This window comes from Frankliniella occidentalis, unplaced genomic scaffold (genome assembly GCF_000697945.3).
Source record: "Frankliniella occidentalis isolate FOCC.00 unplaced genomic scaffold, Focc_3.1 Scaffold82, whole genome shotgun sequence".
Lineage (NCBI taxonomy): Eukaryota > Metazoa > Arthropoda > Insecta > Thysanoptera > Thripidae > Frankliniella > Frankliniella occidentalis.
The window spans coordinates 1,219,043-1,235,181 of NW_026267212.1; the positions used below are offsets into that span (position 1 = coordinate 1,219,043).

General features: G+C 39.5%; 3 protein-coding genes across 4 annotated transcripts; 1 reads left to right on the forward strand and 2 right to left on the reverse strand.

Moving 5' to 3' along the window:
• Positions 1-3,584: 3,584 nt before the first annotated feature.
• LOC113214559 (solute carrier family 25 member 44) lies at positions 3,585-7,649 on the reverse strand. 2 transcript variants are annotated; one of them, XM_026433970.2, is made up of 6 exons: positions 7,517-7,649; positions 6,536-6,939; positions 6,167-6,456; positions 5,867-6,053; positions 5,638-5,765; positions 3,585-5,557 (listed from the first exon to the last, which is right to left on the reverse strand). In XM_026433970.2, exons 2-6 carry the CDS (start codon positions 6,741-6,743, stop codon positions 5,366-5,368), a joined length of 1,005 nt encoding a protein of 334 aa, XP_026289755.1. In that variant the 5' UTR covers positions 6,744-6,939; positions 7,517-7,649; the 3' UTR covers positions 3,585-5,365. The 2 variants fall into 2 exon arrangements, with proteins under 2 accessions (XP_026289755.1, XP_026289756.1); XM_026433971.2 differs by lacking the exon at positions 7,517-7,649 and adding an exon at positions 7,303-7,485.
• A 216-nt stretch (positions 7,650-7,865) lies between these two features.
• LOC113214553 (SUMO-activating enzyme subunit 2) lies at positions 7,866-11,088 on the forward strand. The gene is made up of 12 exons (XM_026433953.2): positions 7,866-8,069; positions 8,193-8,347; positions 8,438-8,585; positions 8,663-8,802; positions 8,882-8,949; positions 9,046-9,264; positions 9,348-9,466; positions 9,545-9,683; positions 9,765-9,982; positions 10,054-10,307; positions 10,402-10,487; positions 10,592-11,088. The coding sequence occupies exons 1-12, from the start codon at positions 7,926-7,928 to the stop codon at positions 10,750-10,752; spliced, it is 1,851 nt and encodes a 616-aa protein (XP_026289738.1). The 5' UTR covers positions 7,866-7,925; the 3' UTR covers positions 10,753-11,088.
• Positions 11,089-11,166: 78 nt separating this feature from the next.
• Positions 11,167-16,133, reverse strand: LOC113214552 (BLOC-3 complex member HPS1). Its single transcript, XM_026433951.2, has 10 exons — positions 15,999-16,133; positions 15,355-15,507; positions 15,133-15,245; positions 14,798-15,043; positions 14,121-14,702; positions 13,734-13,970; positions 13,405-13,549; positions 13,216-13,329; positions 13,009-13,094; positions 11,167-12,915 (listed from the first exon to the last, which is right to left on the reverse strand). Exons 1-10 carry the CDS (start codon positions 16,113-16,115, stop codon positions 12,738-12,740), a joined length of 1,971 nt encoding a protein of 656 aa, XP_026289736.1. The 5' UTR covers positions 16,116-16,133; the 3' UTR covers positions 11,167-12,737.
• Between the last annotated feature and the right edge of the window lie 6 nt (positions 16,134-16,139).

The window sequence follows — 16,139 nt, forward strand, 5'->3', positions numbered from 1 at the left end:
GGGGGAGGGGGAGGGGAGGGGGGTCGAAACGATTCGCAGGGCGCGGCGGCGCAAGGGCGAGGAGGACGAAGACAAGGACGGCGCGGCGACAGGGACAGGGCAACGGGGAGGTGAGTTGAGCAGGCGGCGCGGCCGGCGGGGCCCTGCAGGGCAGTCAGTCTCTTACCTCGGAGCCCGAGGATCCCCCGGACCACCCCCGCTTAAGCCTCCCCCTCCCCCCTCAACCCCTGCAGCAGCGGCGGCGTCGGCCCTCCCCCAGAGCTCCCCATTTCTGCATCGTGCTTCCATCCCCGGGGCCTCCCAGCAGCCAGAGCTTCCTCTGTATACCCCCGGTACCCCCCTAGATTTGTTAGACGCCCGGCCCGGGCTGTGTATTGAGGAGGACAGGGCCGAGGCGGCCCGAGGCGGCCGGCCGGAGAGACCCCGGCCACTGCCCCCCGCCCGCTGCCCCGCGCCTCGCCGCTCCCGGCCTGGCGCTGCTGCTGTTCCACGCTGCTTTATTTCGTGCTTCATTGAACCGTGGGATCGCGCCTAAAAGATGTGCAGGCAACGGGGCGGCGTAAGGGCGGCGGGCGGCTCGCTATGCGCCCGCATCGGCAGCCCACGGGGGGGAACTGCAATGGGACAGAGTCCGACGCTTTAGTTGTTGATGTTTCCCCTTGTTCTTGTTGGCCATCCAAATCCTGTCGGGCCACTACCCAAAACGTAAAACTGGTGATTCATCTTCCATCACTATTTTACTTTTCTTTTTCTAATTTTTGTGGCTAGGAAAATGATGGGGAACGTTGAAAAAGTATGTCTGGGTATGTAGTTTACTAATATTTGAGTCATATGAGATGGAAAGTGAGTTTGAGAACGGGTCTGCTTCAATGTTGCGTGTGTGGTACCACTAGTGTTTTGATGCGGAGGCCAGAGAGGCCGTCGTCAGCCACAAGTCTGAAGTTTAGTCGTGTTTGCTGTTATTGTTTTTTTGGAAATACAGGATTTGTCGGTTCAATGAGTGTAGTATTCTTTGCAATGCTTATTCTATCCTACGATGTTGAGGGCTCGCTGCCGTACATAAATTTTCTACATGTTCCATCTAGGTTATGGTCGAGGTTATAATGCCCTGTTGAGCACATTTTTCTTGGTTATGCTAATATAGATGTAAAGTAACGAAACAAAATAACCAACTCAAAATAAAACAGGTGTGAGGTTCAACTCTAACTCAAATAGTGCAATACAGTTTTAGTCATAAATTAGTAATTTCTTTCAGTTAGTTCTTTCACCTGTACGAGAAAATATACACTGCGTTGGTTACCACACAATTTAAAATATCATTGAATACACCTAGACAGAGCGAATCATTCTAATAATTAAAGTCCCACTTTAAAATTATGATACGGACAAATTTTAAAAAATAATAAAAAGAAATTCAAAACAGCACACCCGAGCCGAGTCACGGTTGAATTTTCGCGGGGTTGTGGATGTTGGAGACAACATTACCCCACCAAAATGTTGCAGTTTGGAGCTTGCTTTTTTTGTTGTATTTTGTAGTACCATCCCCAATCTGAGTATTTTATGGGTCTATACTCCTGGGGTCACCTATAGTAATGTTCTGTTTCTTCATTGGTAGGAAAAATTAAATTGTGACTTGGTTTAAATTTTCAAGCTGGCCATGTTGGCCCGACAGGATCTGGATGGCCCCCCTAGCAGATAGGCAACCCCTGCTTACACTCGAGCACAGCCTTCATAGCACTGTGTTCCCCCCCGTGCGGCAGCCTATGGCAGGGCTCCCCGAGCGCGGCCTCTCTCGTCTCATTTACAACCCAGTTGAAGCGGGCCCAGAGGTTTTCGTCACGCCAGTATAAAGTTGGCCAGCTGACTCCCCCGCTCTCACCCTTTCGCAATCGACAGACGGACGGACGGGACGATCGACGCGGGCAGACAGCGCGCTGGCTGATCCCCGGTGAGTACCTCTCTGCCGGGCTATTGTTGATGCTGGGGCAAAAAGGATGAGAGGAGGCTGTCCGCCCCCCCCCCTCCCCCCTTCCCCTCACCTCACTGCCAAGGGCTGGCCGTCTTTGTCAAGGATCTCCTAGTTGCGTCTCTGACGTCCTCTCTATTTGCCCGCGCCCGCCCCCATCGCCCCTCTCTCCCTCTCGCTCCATGTTGACGGCTTCCTGAGAGGAGAGGATCCTCGGAAACAATGGGGGGAAAGTCCATCACGGCACAACAATGGGGGCGTAAGTACCTCGGAAAGCTGGTGCTGGTGCCGGGTGCTGGGCAAAGCTTTTGAATCGAGCGCCCCCCCCCCCCTTCCCGCACCTATATCTCTACGACCTCCACTCGGACTCGGTGTCTAGACTACGGCTTTAGCTTTCGCGGTGCCCCCTCCCGTAAGGTAGGCTACAGAAGAAAGCAGGGTTGCTCAAGAGGACAACAGTGTCCACCCGATACAAACATACACAAACAACTTCAAATAAGCCTGTAGCAGCTTGTTCATTTCCATCAAAAGGACAACATTTCCGTAATTGAAGCAGCTGTTCTTAACTCACCTCTTCAATCTTATCGACGACGGGGAAGCACAGCTCCACCCTCCACCCTCCGCCCTCATCGGCGAAGAATCGTCGTGCAAACAGGTGCTCTTCGTGTCGGCCATAACCTCCAAACCTTCGTGCAATCCTTTCCTTCGAGATTTCAAACAGCCAAATATCTTTTTGCCTTGGGAGTGTGAACACGCAACGGTGTATCACCATAGTTACCGCCAGTATCGCCGTCGTTAAACCGCAGAAAAACACACGATAAACGAACCAACAGTTATCAGGCACCAGGACGCGGACACAACACAACACAGGCCACAGGCTGGCTGACGCCGACAGCGGAAACGGAACAACAGAGGGATATTGCCATAGTACTTGGTTGGTGGATTGGCCGCAGGGGCATAGCCTGGGGGCGCCTTAACACACTTGTTTCGTAATTAATTGCCATTTATTCATTTTGTATTTACATGGGAGCGGAGGGGTTTCTTAAGTGTAATCAATGTCAATAATCCAGACAGTGCTCCGGGGTGGGGGAGGACCCCCCCCCCCCTTTCCTTCTCACTATCGCGCTTCCCTTCCCGCCGCGCACCCCGCCCCCTCACACACTCAGAAATGCGCGTGCTCCAATTAAATTTGCAAGACCTTCCCGGAAGGCTTGTGGAGTGTAAGAAGGGAGAGGGGTAAACGTGTGGTAATCAAGGAAGCGCGGGTTGGATAGTCCATCATGGCGCATTTGCGAGGGAGAAACATGTAAAGCGGGGCTTCCCCGTAATATTCCATCATCTCCACAAGTCACTCTATTCTATAGGGCAGCTTCTGGCGCTGCTGGCCGAGCCATACATTTCTACGCTCACTCTGGCTTCGCCCCCCCCCCCCCCCTTTTTCCCCTTGTCCCCTTTGCCAAGGGCCTCATTACCCAGCATAACCAGGGCGTAGAGGAGCCGAGCGGAGCCGAGCGGAGCCGAGCAGGCGTGGCTGGCGAGCACTCACAAACACCTCGCTTCTCTCCCTGCCCAGATGCAGCTCAGCTGCTGCAGTAGTAAGAACAAAAAGCAAGCAGTGTAAAGTCATTTTCGAAACAATTTATTGAAATGGTGGTGACCCGCACCACACAACACAAGACATGCCATACACTTTGATTCAGATTGCCTTAAATTTTAACTCAACAAAATTAGTACAACAGCAGAGCCAAATGGAGACTGAGCTTTGAAATGTAAAGTTCATGACAGAAATGTGTGAAAATCAAGAAACATCTCATTCCATCTTTGTACCTTTCAATTTCAGCATACAGTACAATGGACTAGATTGGTTGGTAATTTAGTTAAAAGCAATAATTCAAGGCAAGGCCTCACCTTGGAATGACAAACATTGCACTAAACTACACGTATTGTCCGCAATAAAATTACATGAGGTCCTTGCTATTACAATTTTCTCACCTGCCCTATTTCTATTTTTTGTTCTCCATAAAAAATAAGGCACATAACTGTCTATGCATTGACACAATCACAAATAAAATTATAATCAAACAATAAACAACTTCATAATACTATGATTAACAATGAAAATCAAATAAAAGGTAACAACTGACCAGAATGTTTAAACTAAAGATTGCAATCAATAAATTGGAAATGTGACACCAATTTTCTTTACACAAAAGCAAACTACACTTTGTGTGAGTTAGAAAACATGGTCAGATTTGTTGCGAGCAATCACAAAATATGAGCAGCAAAAACATTCTTGCATGTATTGTTGCATAGTTAAACAATGTCAAAGAAACATTTGCACAAACAGTTCAAATGTTCAAATTTCTTTTTATTTATGATATACAGATAAGTATATTGACACTTTCACAGACGTACAAACTGCTTCAAAGTGGATGTCACAAATCAGAGGAAACCTGACATAGAAACACTCACACAGGTCAGGTAATATGTGGTTTTGAAAAGGGGCTGGGAGAAATTGAACTGAATAAATCACAAAGCTATGGATTTGGAAAAAATTATCTATAGGTGATGCACATATCCTCACATAATGGGGATAAAGAAACAGACTACATTTCAGATAGATCCTGTGCAAACATAACAGTAATTAAGTCAAAATCTGATAATTTGACAAAACAAATGCCACAAAAAGCACAGCAATTCTCATACCAATATTGTCACAGCCACTAGCTGAGTTAAATTAACATGATCACTGTAAAAAACACATCTGATAAACAAATATTAAAAATACAAGACCCCCTTTGTTTGATTGGACAAATACCAACAAACACTATGCAATATTTTAAGTGAAGGCTGGCTACTATTTTTATTTGCTGCTGCTTGTTCTCAACTCTACCAAAGATCACTTGTGCAAACCCTAATCTTACTGTCTCAGCCACTATTTATGATCATGTTCACGTTCACTGTATAGCAACACTGTCAACTAATTAATATATCACTTATGACTGCACACTTAGGCACAGAGTTATATCAAACTACCAAAGCTGAAATTGAGAAAACCAACAAGCATCTTTTTTTTTACTGTGAAATTTGAATCAGTCTTTCAGCCTGTATTGTGATGGAGATATTTAATACATTTAAATTAGCCAAACCAATGGAGTTCATAATTAAATACCACTATTGCGTAATACATTAAGAAAAACCTATTTGAGATTTACTGTCAGTTAAAAAGTCATTAACTGAGTAAATTGATTGATTGATTGGACCGAAGGGGGAGTGCGGTCAATAATGTCGATGCCAAGATATTAGCCAATATAGTACACCATTTTGATACAGTTGAAAAAAATAAATTACTATATAAAATTCATAATAACAATTTATGAACTAGAAATTGATTTAGCGCTACCAACGTACATGTTCTTTGTATTCCTCATTCACACTAATTCTTTTAATAGTTTCATATCCAAGTATAATTGAAAATGAAAAACATGCAGACTGAACCAAGCGAGCAGAGAGACCTTTGGTGAAAATGCGCATTTGTTCCTCTTTCCACAAAATTCTAAATGCTTTTTGCATTGATTCTAACCGTTGAACCTGTAAAGAAAATCACTACACTTGCAAAACCATCTTTCAGAAACACAAAAGAGAACAAACAAAATTAATGAGGAACTCACTTGTAGTCTGGCCCGCACAATATCAAGAGGATTAGTGAGTAATGTTGTAGTGAATCCACCCAAGGTGCCAGCAATGCACTGGATCAGTAAGTGGGAGAAGTCATCAGGTAAAATTCGAAGCAATTCCTCTATAAAACATAAAAGAGAAATTACAGCATCACATTTATAAAGAACTTGCCCAAGAAAAAACGATAGAGTAATTTTCTTCAATATCTACAATAAAGCTCACCTTGATATAAATGGTAAAAAGCCCACCACATTGCGCTGTTTGGAACATAAGTGCAAAGGGATGCAACATAGCCCCGGTAAAATCCTGTAAATCCATCTCTACGGTAAATAGCTGACATAATATCCATGGTGACCCGAAAATGTGAATGGTTTTTATTCAGAGGAATTCCGAGTGGGTTCATGATCATCTGTAAAAAATAAACGTAACACAAGTATGAAACAAAAGTTTCCTGCAGCACAATCATAGCTTTAATAAGGAAGAATAACAGACAGTTCAGACAGTAAAATTGAAATAACTTGCCTCAGGATTTGCATTCATTCCTCGTTTTGAAAATCCTAACACCATAAGGTGCTGACTAAGAACATCAAATGGAACAATAATTGTTTGACCAACTAAAGAAGCAGCCCCACCACCTGCAAGTGCTTTAATTCGAGGATTGAAACCAGACTGGCCAAGTAAATGTCTGACACCTTCATAAGTAGTGATATAGAAAACACCAGAAACAATCTGAATTGAGCTTATCCAAAACCCTCTATAAAGACCTCCCACCCCTTCTAAGGAGTAAATTTTTCTCCATGCATCAGCCATTCCTAAAAAGAGACATTTTCATTAGGATTCCAAAATATATTTTTGAAAGCACAAGGTAAATAGAAAACATCTAAAACATACCTTTATACATTTGATCATGTCGCTGTACTTGGAGCCTAGTTTTGATGACAGTCAAAGGATAAAGACAGCATCGTACTGTGAAGGAACTTAACATACTAAGGGGGAAAAATTTGCTTTTGTCCATCATATTCCACTCAATAGTGTTAATAGTGTCTGGCATTGCCATTTTGAATGCTAAGCTTTCTTCTTTGAGTTCAACGATGTTCATACCAAGACAAGGAAATTAACTGTTGACAGATTTTTCTAGTTGTTAACCTTTATCATCAGATACTGCTGTCATGTCTATGCAATCATCAAAGACATAGTTGAGCTGCCATTGTGGATGATTCTGATGCTCCCACAAATTTGGTCATATCTACTCACATATGACCTGTATTCAATTGTTGTTTCTAACTGTCCAACATCTGCAATAAGAAAACAAACTAATAGATCAAGTTTGCTCATCAACAAGCGGCAGCAGTAAAAGTTATAACATGATATTAAGTAGAATAACTTGTGAGCAGTACAATCGAAATATTTTTCAAGAGCTCCAGCACCATAAGATTGATAGAACATCAGAGTATAAACAGCTGTGGAAGGAATATTCAACGGGAATAATGAAAAGGAATCTCCAAAATGAAAGACATAACTGTATTAAATGGTGGTAACATAACCCCCCTCCGAAACATTCGAGGTCGGAGGTCGTTGTATTAGCTGGTAACCCCAAGTGAATGGCAATCTTAAGATACGAACCACATTTGGTATTAAACATAAGAAAATAAATATACCTTAGAAAAAGAGAGGGATAGTGGTAATTTACTCCGATGACACGAAAACTAACACCCAGTTTCTTAACATTCGAGACCAGACACCATACCAGAACACTTCAGTTTGGCTGATAAGTAAATGCAAGACCGGGATCAATAACTGCACCGATTTTTACGGTTTATTGATATAATTAAAAGTATAGGAAGAAAAACATTCACTAAAACGTGATAAGACCTTGATATCAACGCAGCGAAACCTTCAGACGTCAATATTTACGATGTGAGAGTATTTTCTTGCGACATGCCAGAACCTTTTGCAACATTGGACTGAGGAAAAGGGGGGGGGGTGTAGCAGACGGCTTTCTGATCCTATCCTGAGAATAAATTACATCATTTTTCAGATGAGGAGTACACCCCGTCAGAGACAGAACCCATGTCACTTAATTGAAACTTGGTTTTATAAATTGATAGGAAACCTTAACTTAGAAAATACTATATTTCTTTTGTATTCTTTTTTTTAAAGTTTGGTAAGCGTTGGTCTTTATATACCCTCCTCTGCGATTATTTACAGCACACTGGTTAGCCGGAAAGAGAATCATTTGTTCTCATTCGGATTTTTTTTATTTGTGTGAAGTGCTGTGAAAATGGCGGCCAGCATTGCCGGTGTGTTCACCGATGATCTCAAAAATGCTGTGGAAACATCCAAAGTTCTTGTTGTTGGTGCAGGTGGAATTGGTTGTGAAATCCTGAAGAATCTCGTTTTGTCAGGGTTCAAAGACATCGAAATTGTAAGTCAATTTGAGTTATTTGTTTTGTCTGGAGCCGGCGGAGCCTGACGTTTGGTTGTCGTTCTTTTTGACGTACATTTTTATGTTACTCTTTTTAACTTTACACTATTAATCTTATTACAGATCGATTTGGACACCATTGATGTCAGTAATCTCAATCGACAGTTTCTCTTTCAAAAGCAGCATGTTGGCAAGTCTAAAGCTGTTGTGGCTAGAGAGAGTGCCTTGAGTTTCAACCCTGATGTAAAAATTGTAGCCAATCATGACAGTATTATAAAGTAGGTTTTAAAATCGATTGAACTATTTTAAAAAAATGAATGTAGTGCTACACTTGTATTCTTATTTTATATATGGGACTCCTGTTTCAGACCAGACTACAGTGTCAACTATTTTAAGCAATTCCGAATGGTCTTGAACGCTCTAGACAATAGAGCAGCTCGCAACCATGTGAATAGGATGTGCCTAGCTGCTGACATTCCTCTCATTGAAAGTGGAACCGCTGGGTACGATGGCCAGGTAAATTACTTTTGTAGTCTTCAGATTGAGTTCTTTGTTCTTGTGCCCAACTGCAGTGGCTCTTCCTTTTTACCTAGGTGGAACTCATTAAGAAAGGGATGACAAAATGTTATGAATGTGAGCCGAAAGCTGCTCAGAAAACTTTCCCTGGATGCACTATTCGTAATACTCCATCAGAACCCATTCATTGCATTGTCTGGGGTAAACATCTCTTTAAGTAAGTGTCTTGTCTTATTCATCATGATCTATGGTTGTTGTGCTGTTTTAAATTTACACAGTTATTCTTGATACCACAGTCAGCTCTTTGGTGAGTATGACGCTGACAATGATGTATCCCCAGACACTGAGGATCCAGAAGCAGCTGGTCAGTATTTCATTTACCCACACTTGCTTGTAATTTTCTCTGATACTCAATTCCTTATCTACTCTTATCTGTAATGAATATACTTCATCGTCCAAGGTGCCGCAGGGGAATCTGCTTTGAAAACCAAAGCAAATGAACAGGGTGACATTGAACGTGTTACTACAAGACAATGGGCTCAGCAAAGCGGTTATGATAGCGCCAAATTATTCCACAAACTCTTTCACGATGACATTAAGTATTTGCTAAGTATGCACAATCTCTGGGAAAAGCGTCGCAAGCCTACTCCCTTAAAAATGAACGAGCTTCCAGATGCTGGTGTGTTTGATTCTATGATAATTTGCTATTGCTGTATTATTTTGACTATCCCACCATGTTCTTTAATCATTTTCTATCTTCAGTTGCAGGTAGTAGCAAGGATAATTCTGCAGAAGGATTGAAAGATCAGCGCCCATGGAGTATTGTTGAGTGTGGACAAATTTTTTCCCGCAGTTTACAGTCTCTTAAGACCAAGTTTGAGGTGAAGAAAAACAATTCCTAAATTTTTCAATCTTACTCATCCCAATTTCATTTCATTTCTTATTTTTTATGTGAACAGGATTTGCAGTCCAAAAATAAAGATGATCACCTCGTCTGGGACAAAGATGACAAGGATGCCATGGACTTTGTTGCTGCATGTGCTAACATTAGGGCATACATATTTGGAATACCTCAAAAAACCAGATTTGATATTAAATGTAAGGGAATTAAAAGTTTTGTGCCAACAGGGTTACTACATGAACTAACTATAAATATCTAATTTTTGACAAATTTTCTAGCCATGGCTGGAAATATTATCCCAGCCATTGCCACCACCAATGCTATAATCGCTGGTCTTGTTGTGCTCAATGCATTCAATATTCTCCAAAATCGCCTTGAAAGTTGTCATTCAGTCTATTGCCGACTCAGACCCAACCATAGAGGTCAGCTAATTGTACCAGAACGGGGTTTAAATCCTCCAAATGAGAAATGTTACGTATGCCGTGACTCCCCCCAGGTAATTCAACTTTTATTAGAGACCATTTGAAACCAATGTGTGTGTTTTTATCTGTGTGATTTCTTTTTTAGATTGCAGTATCTGTGGATGTCAACAAATTGACTGTAAAGGAATTGGAAGAACGCGTTCTGAAATCCCTCCTTAATATGGTGCAACCGGATGCTGTGAAAGATTCAACAGGAGACGTTGTTATAAGTAGTGAAGAGGGAGAAATGGAAGGAACATACCATAAAAGTCTTGCTGAAATGGGAATATTGGATGGTACTGTTCTATCAGTAGACGACTTTGTTCAGAACTATAGCCTTCAAGTCATCATCAACCACAGGTAATATTCAGTTTGGGTTACTGTTTTCTTAATCATATTTCTCAGTTACCCTCTTATTGTATTTTTCTTTACCTACACCTCATATTGTGTATAGGGAAGCTGAACACAACAAGCCAGATATTGAGATAGTTGGTGATCAAAGCAAATGCCAACCGAAGGCTGAAGAGGAAAAGTCAAATGGTTAGTTTTCTTTGTCTTTGTAAATGGATGAAGAATTAAACTGTTTGATATTACAACAGACTTTAAAGTATGTTTTCTTATATCATTTCTTTATATTTTTCCAGGTGGTTCTGGAGACAATGCAGAGGAAGAGGATGATCTTATGTTGCTTGATGAAGTTGAAGAAACTCCTTCTGCAAAGGCTGAACGTAAGCGTAAGCAAGATTCAGCTGAGGAGAGCCCTGTGTCTAAGAAACTACGCACCAGTGATGTGATAGTTCTATGAGTCTACAATTTGATCATTGTCAGCAGTATTGCGTCTACCAATATTGTATAAGTTTATTTACCAAGTGTACATTAAGTTTTGAATTATAAATCTGATGTAATTCTATTTTGAAGACCTGGAACTGGAAACTTGTTCGCTTCATCTGTTAATTTTCTTGTTATTTACTAGTTTGTCAATCAAGTTGAAGATGACTCAGTACTTATCTCACAATAAATCACTCTTATTTATTTTGATTCTGTCCTTGTCGCCTTGTCAAAACACTACAGTGTGCCCCTTCATTGTGTCACTACTGAATATATGTTTCTTTGAAGTAATAAACACCGTTTTAGTACTCTATTCAGGACTGGTTAATCCTTGACATTTCACCACTTCCAGCACCTACCTACATGGGTCAACCAGGGAAGAAACACAAAATTCATACTAAAGCAATTTGTTTTATTTGTGATAATTAAGTTTGAGAAATACTGTATGCAAAATGTAATAAAAACCTCTCACCGAAAATCTGACTTCTCGTGTCTAGTCTTAGAATAAACACAGGATTTTTGTGAGGTATGTGAATTTCATTGTGATATGCACATGCACCAAGTCAAATCAGCTATTCTCTAGAGTAGAGACTACATGTGAAAATGGCACAGGAACAGTCTTTCCAATTACAGTATTCCTATTACTGATAATACTTTAGACCATTTAAGTTTTACAGCAACTCTATCCTGACAAAATGTTACTGGAACTTATCGTTTACCAATTCTAGAGAAATTCACATCCCACAAACAATTAAAGAATCTGATTCTCATCTTTAATAGAGTTCAATTAATTAAAGTAGATTTTAGGCCAGTTTATAATATTTTGGTTACATCGGCCATGACACTATTACCCTTGAGTCCCTCATATAAAATACTGCAATAATATTTTGTACTATGGGTAAACATAATAGGTAACTTACTCTTAACTTAAAATGCCGAGATATAATTTGTATCACATATGTGGACCTCAAGAAAGAATCTTACACTGGTATGAATGCACTGTATGCCAGCACCAAACATTTCTTTAAGTTTAGTGTGGTTTAAAATCATTTTTAACATTAAAATCATAACTGCATGGAAAGCATTAACAAGACTCACTTAGAAAGAAAATTGTAGTCTCTAAAATAACAATCATCATTTTTTATGGCACCATGAGCATCACAAAATTAACCTATATTGACAACCATTCACTGTTGAGAGAACAAATTTTAGTTGAACAAAATTAATTGTTTACATTTGAATTGAAATATCAAATGGTAACTTTAGGAGTACAAAAAGCATTTAGTCATAAATATGTATTACAATGAGTTGTATGAGATTATAATGACCTAATCTATGAAAAACATACAAAAATTATAACAAACAATATTTTGGATGAGATGATAAATTGAGGGTGCTCCTACAATGCAGTCTTCAGTTAGCGTCACTTGGTCTTCACTTCACTTTGAGTGAATATTAAGTGAAGCTCAAGTGAAAACTAAGTAAAGTCAGCCTTTATAAAACCTTGCTTCACTTTGTCTTCACTTTATATTCACTTTATATGATTAAATGTAAGTGAAGACAACGTGAAGTGAAGACATTGTTGGAGCACCCTGAGAATTGTTTTTTCTGCAAATCACACACAAAAGATAACTTTGTGGACTAAAAGAATTAGGCAAACCATTTTTGAGGCACATATCCAGCATTTGCTTGAACGGGGTCACAGATACATGCCTGCCATGCCTTTTGACAATTTTTCTGATGGCACATTAGATAACCTTTCACTTAAAATAGGAGCATTAAACTTTCACTTTACGTATGTCAATAAGTACAACAAAATAGTCAGTTGAAAATGTACAACTTTTTGCTTTTAAAATAATTAATTTCTGTATTTTATGCAGTTACATAAAGTTACATGTTGTCATGGAATGTTCACAAAGTAGGTTGCGAGCAATGTTGGTTTCTAATGCCCAGCACACCTATTTACAAAAGGTCTAATGGACTACCTGGCATGCCTGTTACTTCCCAAATTGTTGCAGCTAATCTTCTAGAATGTTCCAGAACACACGAAGATGTTGCAAGCCCCAGATGTATGCACATAAGCTCAAAGCATCGAATTTTGTTGGGTGATGTTTTAGGAAAGCAGCATTCAATTAGTTTTCTGGAACAAAGGAATTGAATGACAGTAACTGGTTGGGTCTATTAAGAAGTTGACTACTGTAGCTATACCAATAATTAAGCTCTCTCAACTCACGAGTAAAAGTCACCACACATGACACCAGGTAGAGGAAAATTTTTCAATGCTGAAGTTGGGAGAACTTTAGGTTTTAAAGGAGAACCCTAAACAGACAAAAAGAAAATATCAATTCAAAACATTTCACAGTGAAGGGAACTAATGTAGAGAAAAACCAAGAAAAGGATAAATAAAAGGAAGATAACATTGTATTATCTAAGTACTTACTGATGAATCTTCAAACCAAAGAAAGTATGCATAGTTAAATGTTGTGTCTTTCCACATCAGAGCAAAATGGCCATCCTGCAAATGAGATCTGCTCAGCTCCACCATCCACCATATCTGAAAACAATTTTTAATTTTTTAATAGTATTTTAGGTTTTGTAAGTGAAAATACAATATACAGTCCAACATTACTTTTTTCTTTGTGAGTGTTACTGTTTCTTGCGCAGAAAAATCCAAGGAAGGAGCTGTGACTCGGTGATTTGATCGATCAACATATATAAAGTGAACCAAACCAGGGAATTCCTCTAAATACTTGTTGATGGTTAGGGAAGCTCTCGTAAAGCTCATTAAGGACATTACCCACATGAAAAACACTGGACTTTGTTCCATTGATCATTAACAAAGCAGAGATTAATGTAAGCAAAACACACACACACAGACCACAAAAAAAAAAAAAAAAGAAGAAGAAAAAAACATGCACGCTTTCACAAGCAGCTCAAGAGTCAAGTAATAAAGGATATGATCCTAGAGTGAAGTTGCAGAGAGCTTTAACTTGAAGGAAACTACTGAAATCATGTAGGCCTTTTCTGACATGGTCTGCTCCTGACTCTATACCAGACACAGCAGCACGTAGAGCTATTGAGTCAAGGCATGTTCTCCACAGAAGTTCACAGAGCAAAGATTGAAATCCTGCAGAGCTGGATTCAATCCTCAAGAGACAATCTGGCTCAGTAGTCTTCATATACTCAATATACTTCCTGAAAATAATAATAATATCAAATTACAATTTGAAAAATCAAATTACAATTTGAAAAATCAAAATGCAATTTGAAATATCAAAATACAATTTGAAGACAGTTATTGAGAATACAAGCAGCTTTAAATTTGTGCACTGATAAAAAGATTACCTTCTGATGAAATCCCACAGGCCTTGCAATTTCGAACTGCATGTCTCTATAGAAGAAGCGGTAGCTTTAATTTTTTTTAAAGCATCAAGACTACGCTTCATTGAGCCATCAAGGGCTTCAAAAGCAAGTTTTACACCGTCCAAATCTTTCTGTACTTGCAAAGTCTGCAGCACATTTAGAGCTTGTAAAGCATCTGATAGCCCATTACACAAAGGACCCATTGGAGTCTGCACCATTAGCAATAGAGTGACACCTGGAGCCATGCTTGCCATATGAACTGCATAAGGAACTCCACTCAGGAGGACCAGATGACTAATTAAGTCATGACTAACAGTCACTCTGATTGGTGAGACCGATTCATTCAGTGTACACGATGGAAAACGTCTGATGGGTTTAGGGCTAACACTTGGACTACTCTCAGCACTACCAGAGGGGCTGTAAAATTCATCACTGCTTTCACCACTTAGTCCACTGTCGCTTTGTGTTGTGTTTGTTTTCGGTTGAGATTCTTTATCATGAACAGTTTCTGTTAAAATGTTCAAAAAGAGAAGATCTGCGGCAGATAGATCTTGAGTATTTTTGCTGCATGTCAAAAAAAAAAAAAAAAAAAAAAATTATTGAGGCTTAAGGCAAGAGCCTTCAGTAATAAAAGTCACCACGCCAACACACAGTCTTACCTCGAATAAAGAGATAAAAATTTGTTTCGTACTAATATCATTGCATGAACTCTCTGCAGTTCGTCTACACTCCGCATTTTATCCACAGCTGTTTGTAAGGTTTTTAATGTTGCACCACTTAATTCGGCATTGACAGTTAACTGTTCTACAGCTTCCACAAGAAGCCATTGCTCAGAATCTTGGAGGGAAATCCATGTATCCATCAACTGAGTGAGAAGGTCAGAACGGCTTTGATTGATTTTGAGTCTAAAACAATGAAAGGTTGCAAATTACACTTCCAAAAAAATTACAAAAATACTATTAATAAATTTCTTTCACAGATGGGAAAAACATACAATGACACATCCGGTCCACAGAGGTGTTTCACAAATGAAATGCAAACACCAAGTCCACGTTTCAGCCAATTTACCTCCTCACTACCAATATGAATGAAGAGGTAGCCCATATACTGTGAGGCAAAAAAAAAGGCATAGTCACTAATTTTTATAGTAGCGTACAACAATAATGTTCAAAGTTCGATTGTAATAATTGCACATCACTAGGGGTAAAAGACAAACCTCATCAAAAACCATGTTAGTTCCATCTTGACACTGAATAAAGGTGTAGGAATTACCAAACTGACAGCTCATCACTCGCTGAGATGTTACCATAGGGGAGAAAAGTTGAATTATAATGTTTGGACTGAGCTTAGATTCCTCTCCAGCCGACTCCTGAAAGCAAACAGTATCATGTTCTGATAAATGATCTAATCTGCATGGTGAATCATACTATATTTCAAAAAGAATGTAGAATTAAATCCTACATAGAAATTTAAAAAAAAAAAAAAAAAATCTATTTGATTATGTAACAGGCTGCTCACTGTGGTCACTACCCCTTTAAAAACTAGTGGAATGGAAGTTGATGATAACTTAGAGAACTGAAAAAGTAGATTCGTATATCCAGTCCAACAACTCTAAAGGCAAATTAATATGAATGAGGAATTCCACCATAATAATGAAAGAACTTTCTACTGTGCAGATTCAAAATTTATTTTTTTAATAACTCCAACTGGACAGTATTTCTAGGTGAAGATTATTTATTCTTGAACATGTGAGTTCCAAATGGAAATATGACATATGTTTTCATAAAATATTCAATCAATACCACTAATGAATAAACATCAACACATTCCTAACCTCTAGGGTAACAGAATAGTACTTACAGTCTGCGGCAGGAGGCCCTGACTTTTCGCCAATTTTCTGACATGTTGAATAAACTTTGAGTTACATTTAGTGTATAAAATATCATTTAAATGATCGAAAATGAGAATGCATCTCATGTTTGTTTTGTTTTGTGATGTCAC

What these genes read in the sequence shown, in the direction of transcription:
- LOC113214559 (XM_026433970.2), bottom strand. Translation starts at nt 6,743, where the DNA reads ATGAACATCGTTGAACTCAAAGAAGAAAGCTTAGCATTCAAAATGGCA. An exon ending in GAATGAATGCAAATCCTGAG is followed by an intron (nt 6,054 to 6,166) that starts GCAAGTTATTTC and finishes TATTTTTTACAG; the next exon opens with ATGATCATGAACCCACTCGG. An exon ending in TTTTTACCATTTATATCAAG is followed by an intron (nt 5,766 to 5,866) that starts GTGAGCTTTATT and finishes TATGTTTTATAG; the next exon opens with AGGAATTGCTTCGAATTTTA.
- LOC113214553 (XM_026433953.2), top strand. Translation starts at nt 7,926, where the DNA reads ATGGCGGCCAGCATTGCCGGTGTGTTCACCGATGATCTCAAAAATGCT. An exon ending in TGAGGATCCAGAAGCAGCTG is followed by an intron (nt 8,950 to 9,045) that starts GTCAGTATTTCA and finishes TCATCGTCCAAG; the next exon opens with GTGCCGCAGGGGAATCTGCT. An exon ending in AACCAGATTTGATATTAAAT is followed by an intron (nt 9,684 to 9,764) that starts GTAAGGGAATTA and finishes CAAATTTTCTAG; the next exon opens with CCATGGCTGGAAATATTATC.
- LOC113214552 (XM_026433951.2), bottom strand. Translation starts at nt 16,115, where the DNA reads ATGAGATGCATTCTCATTTTCGATCATTTAAATGATATTTTATACACT. An exon ending in AGGGCCTCCTGCCGCAGACT is followed by an intron (nt 15,508 to 15,998) that starts GTAAGTACTATT and finishes GTTTGCTTTCAG; the next exon opens with GAGTCGGCTGGAGAGGAATC. An exon ending in TGTGGACCGGATGTGTCATT is followed by an intron (nt 15,044 to 15,132) that starts GTATGTTTTTCC and finishes TCATTGTTTTAG; the next exon opens with ACTCAAAATCAATCAAAGCC.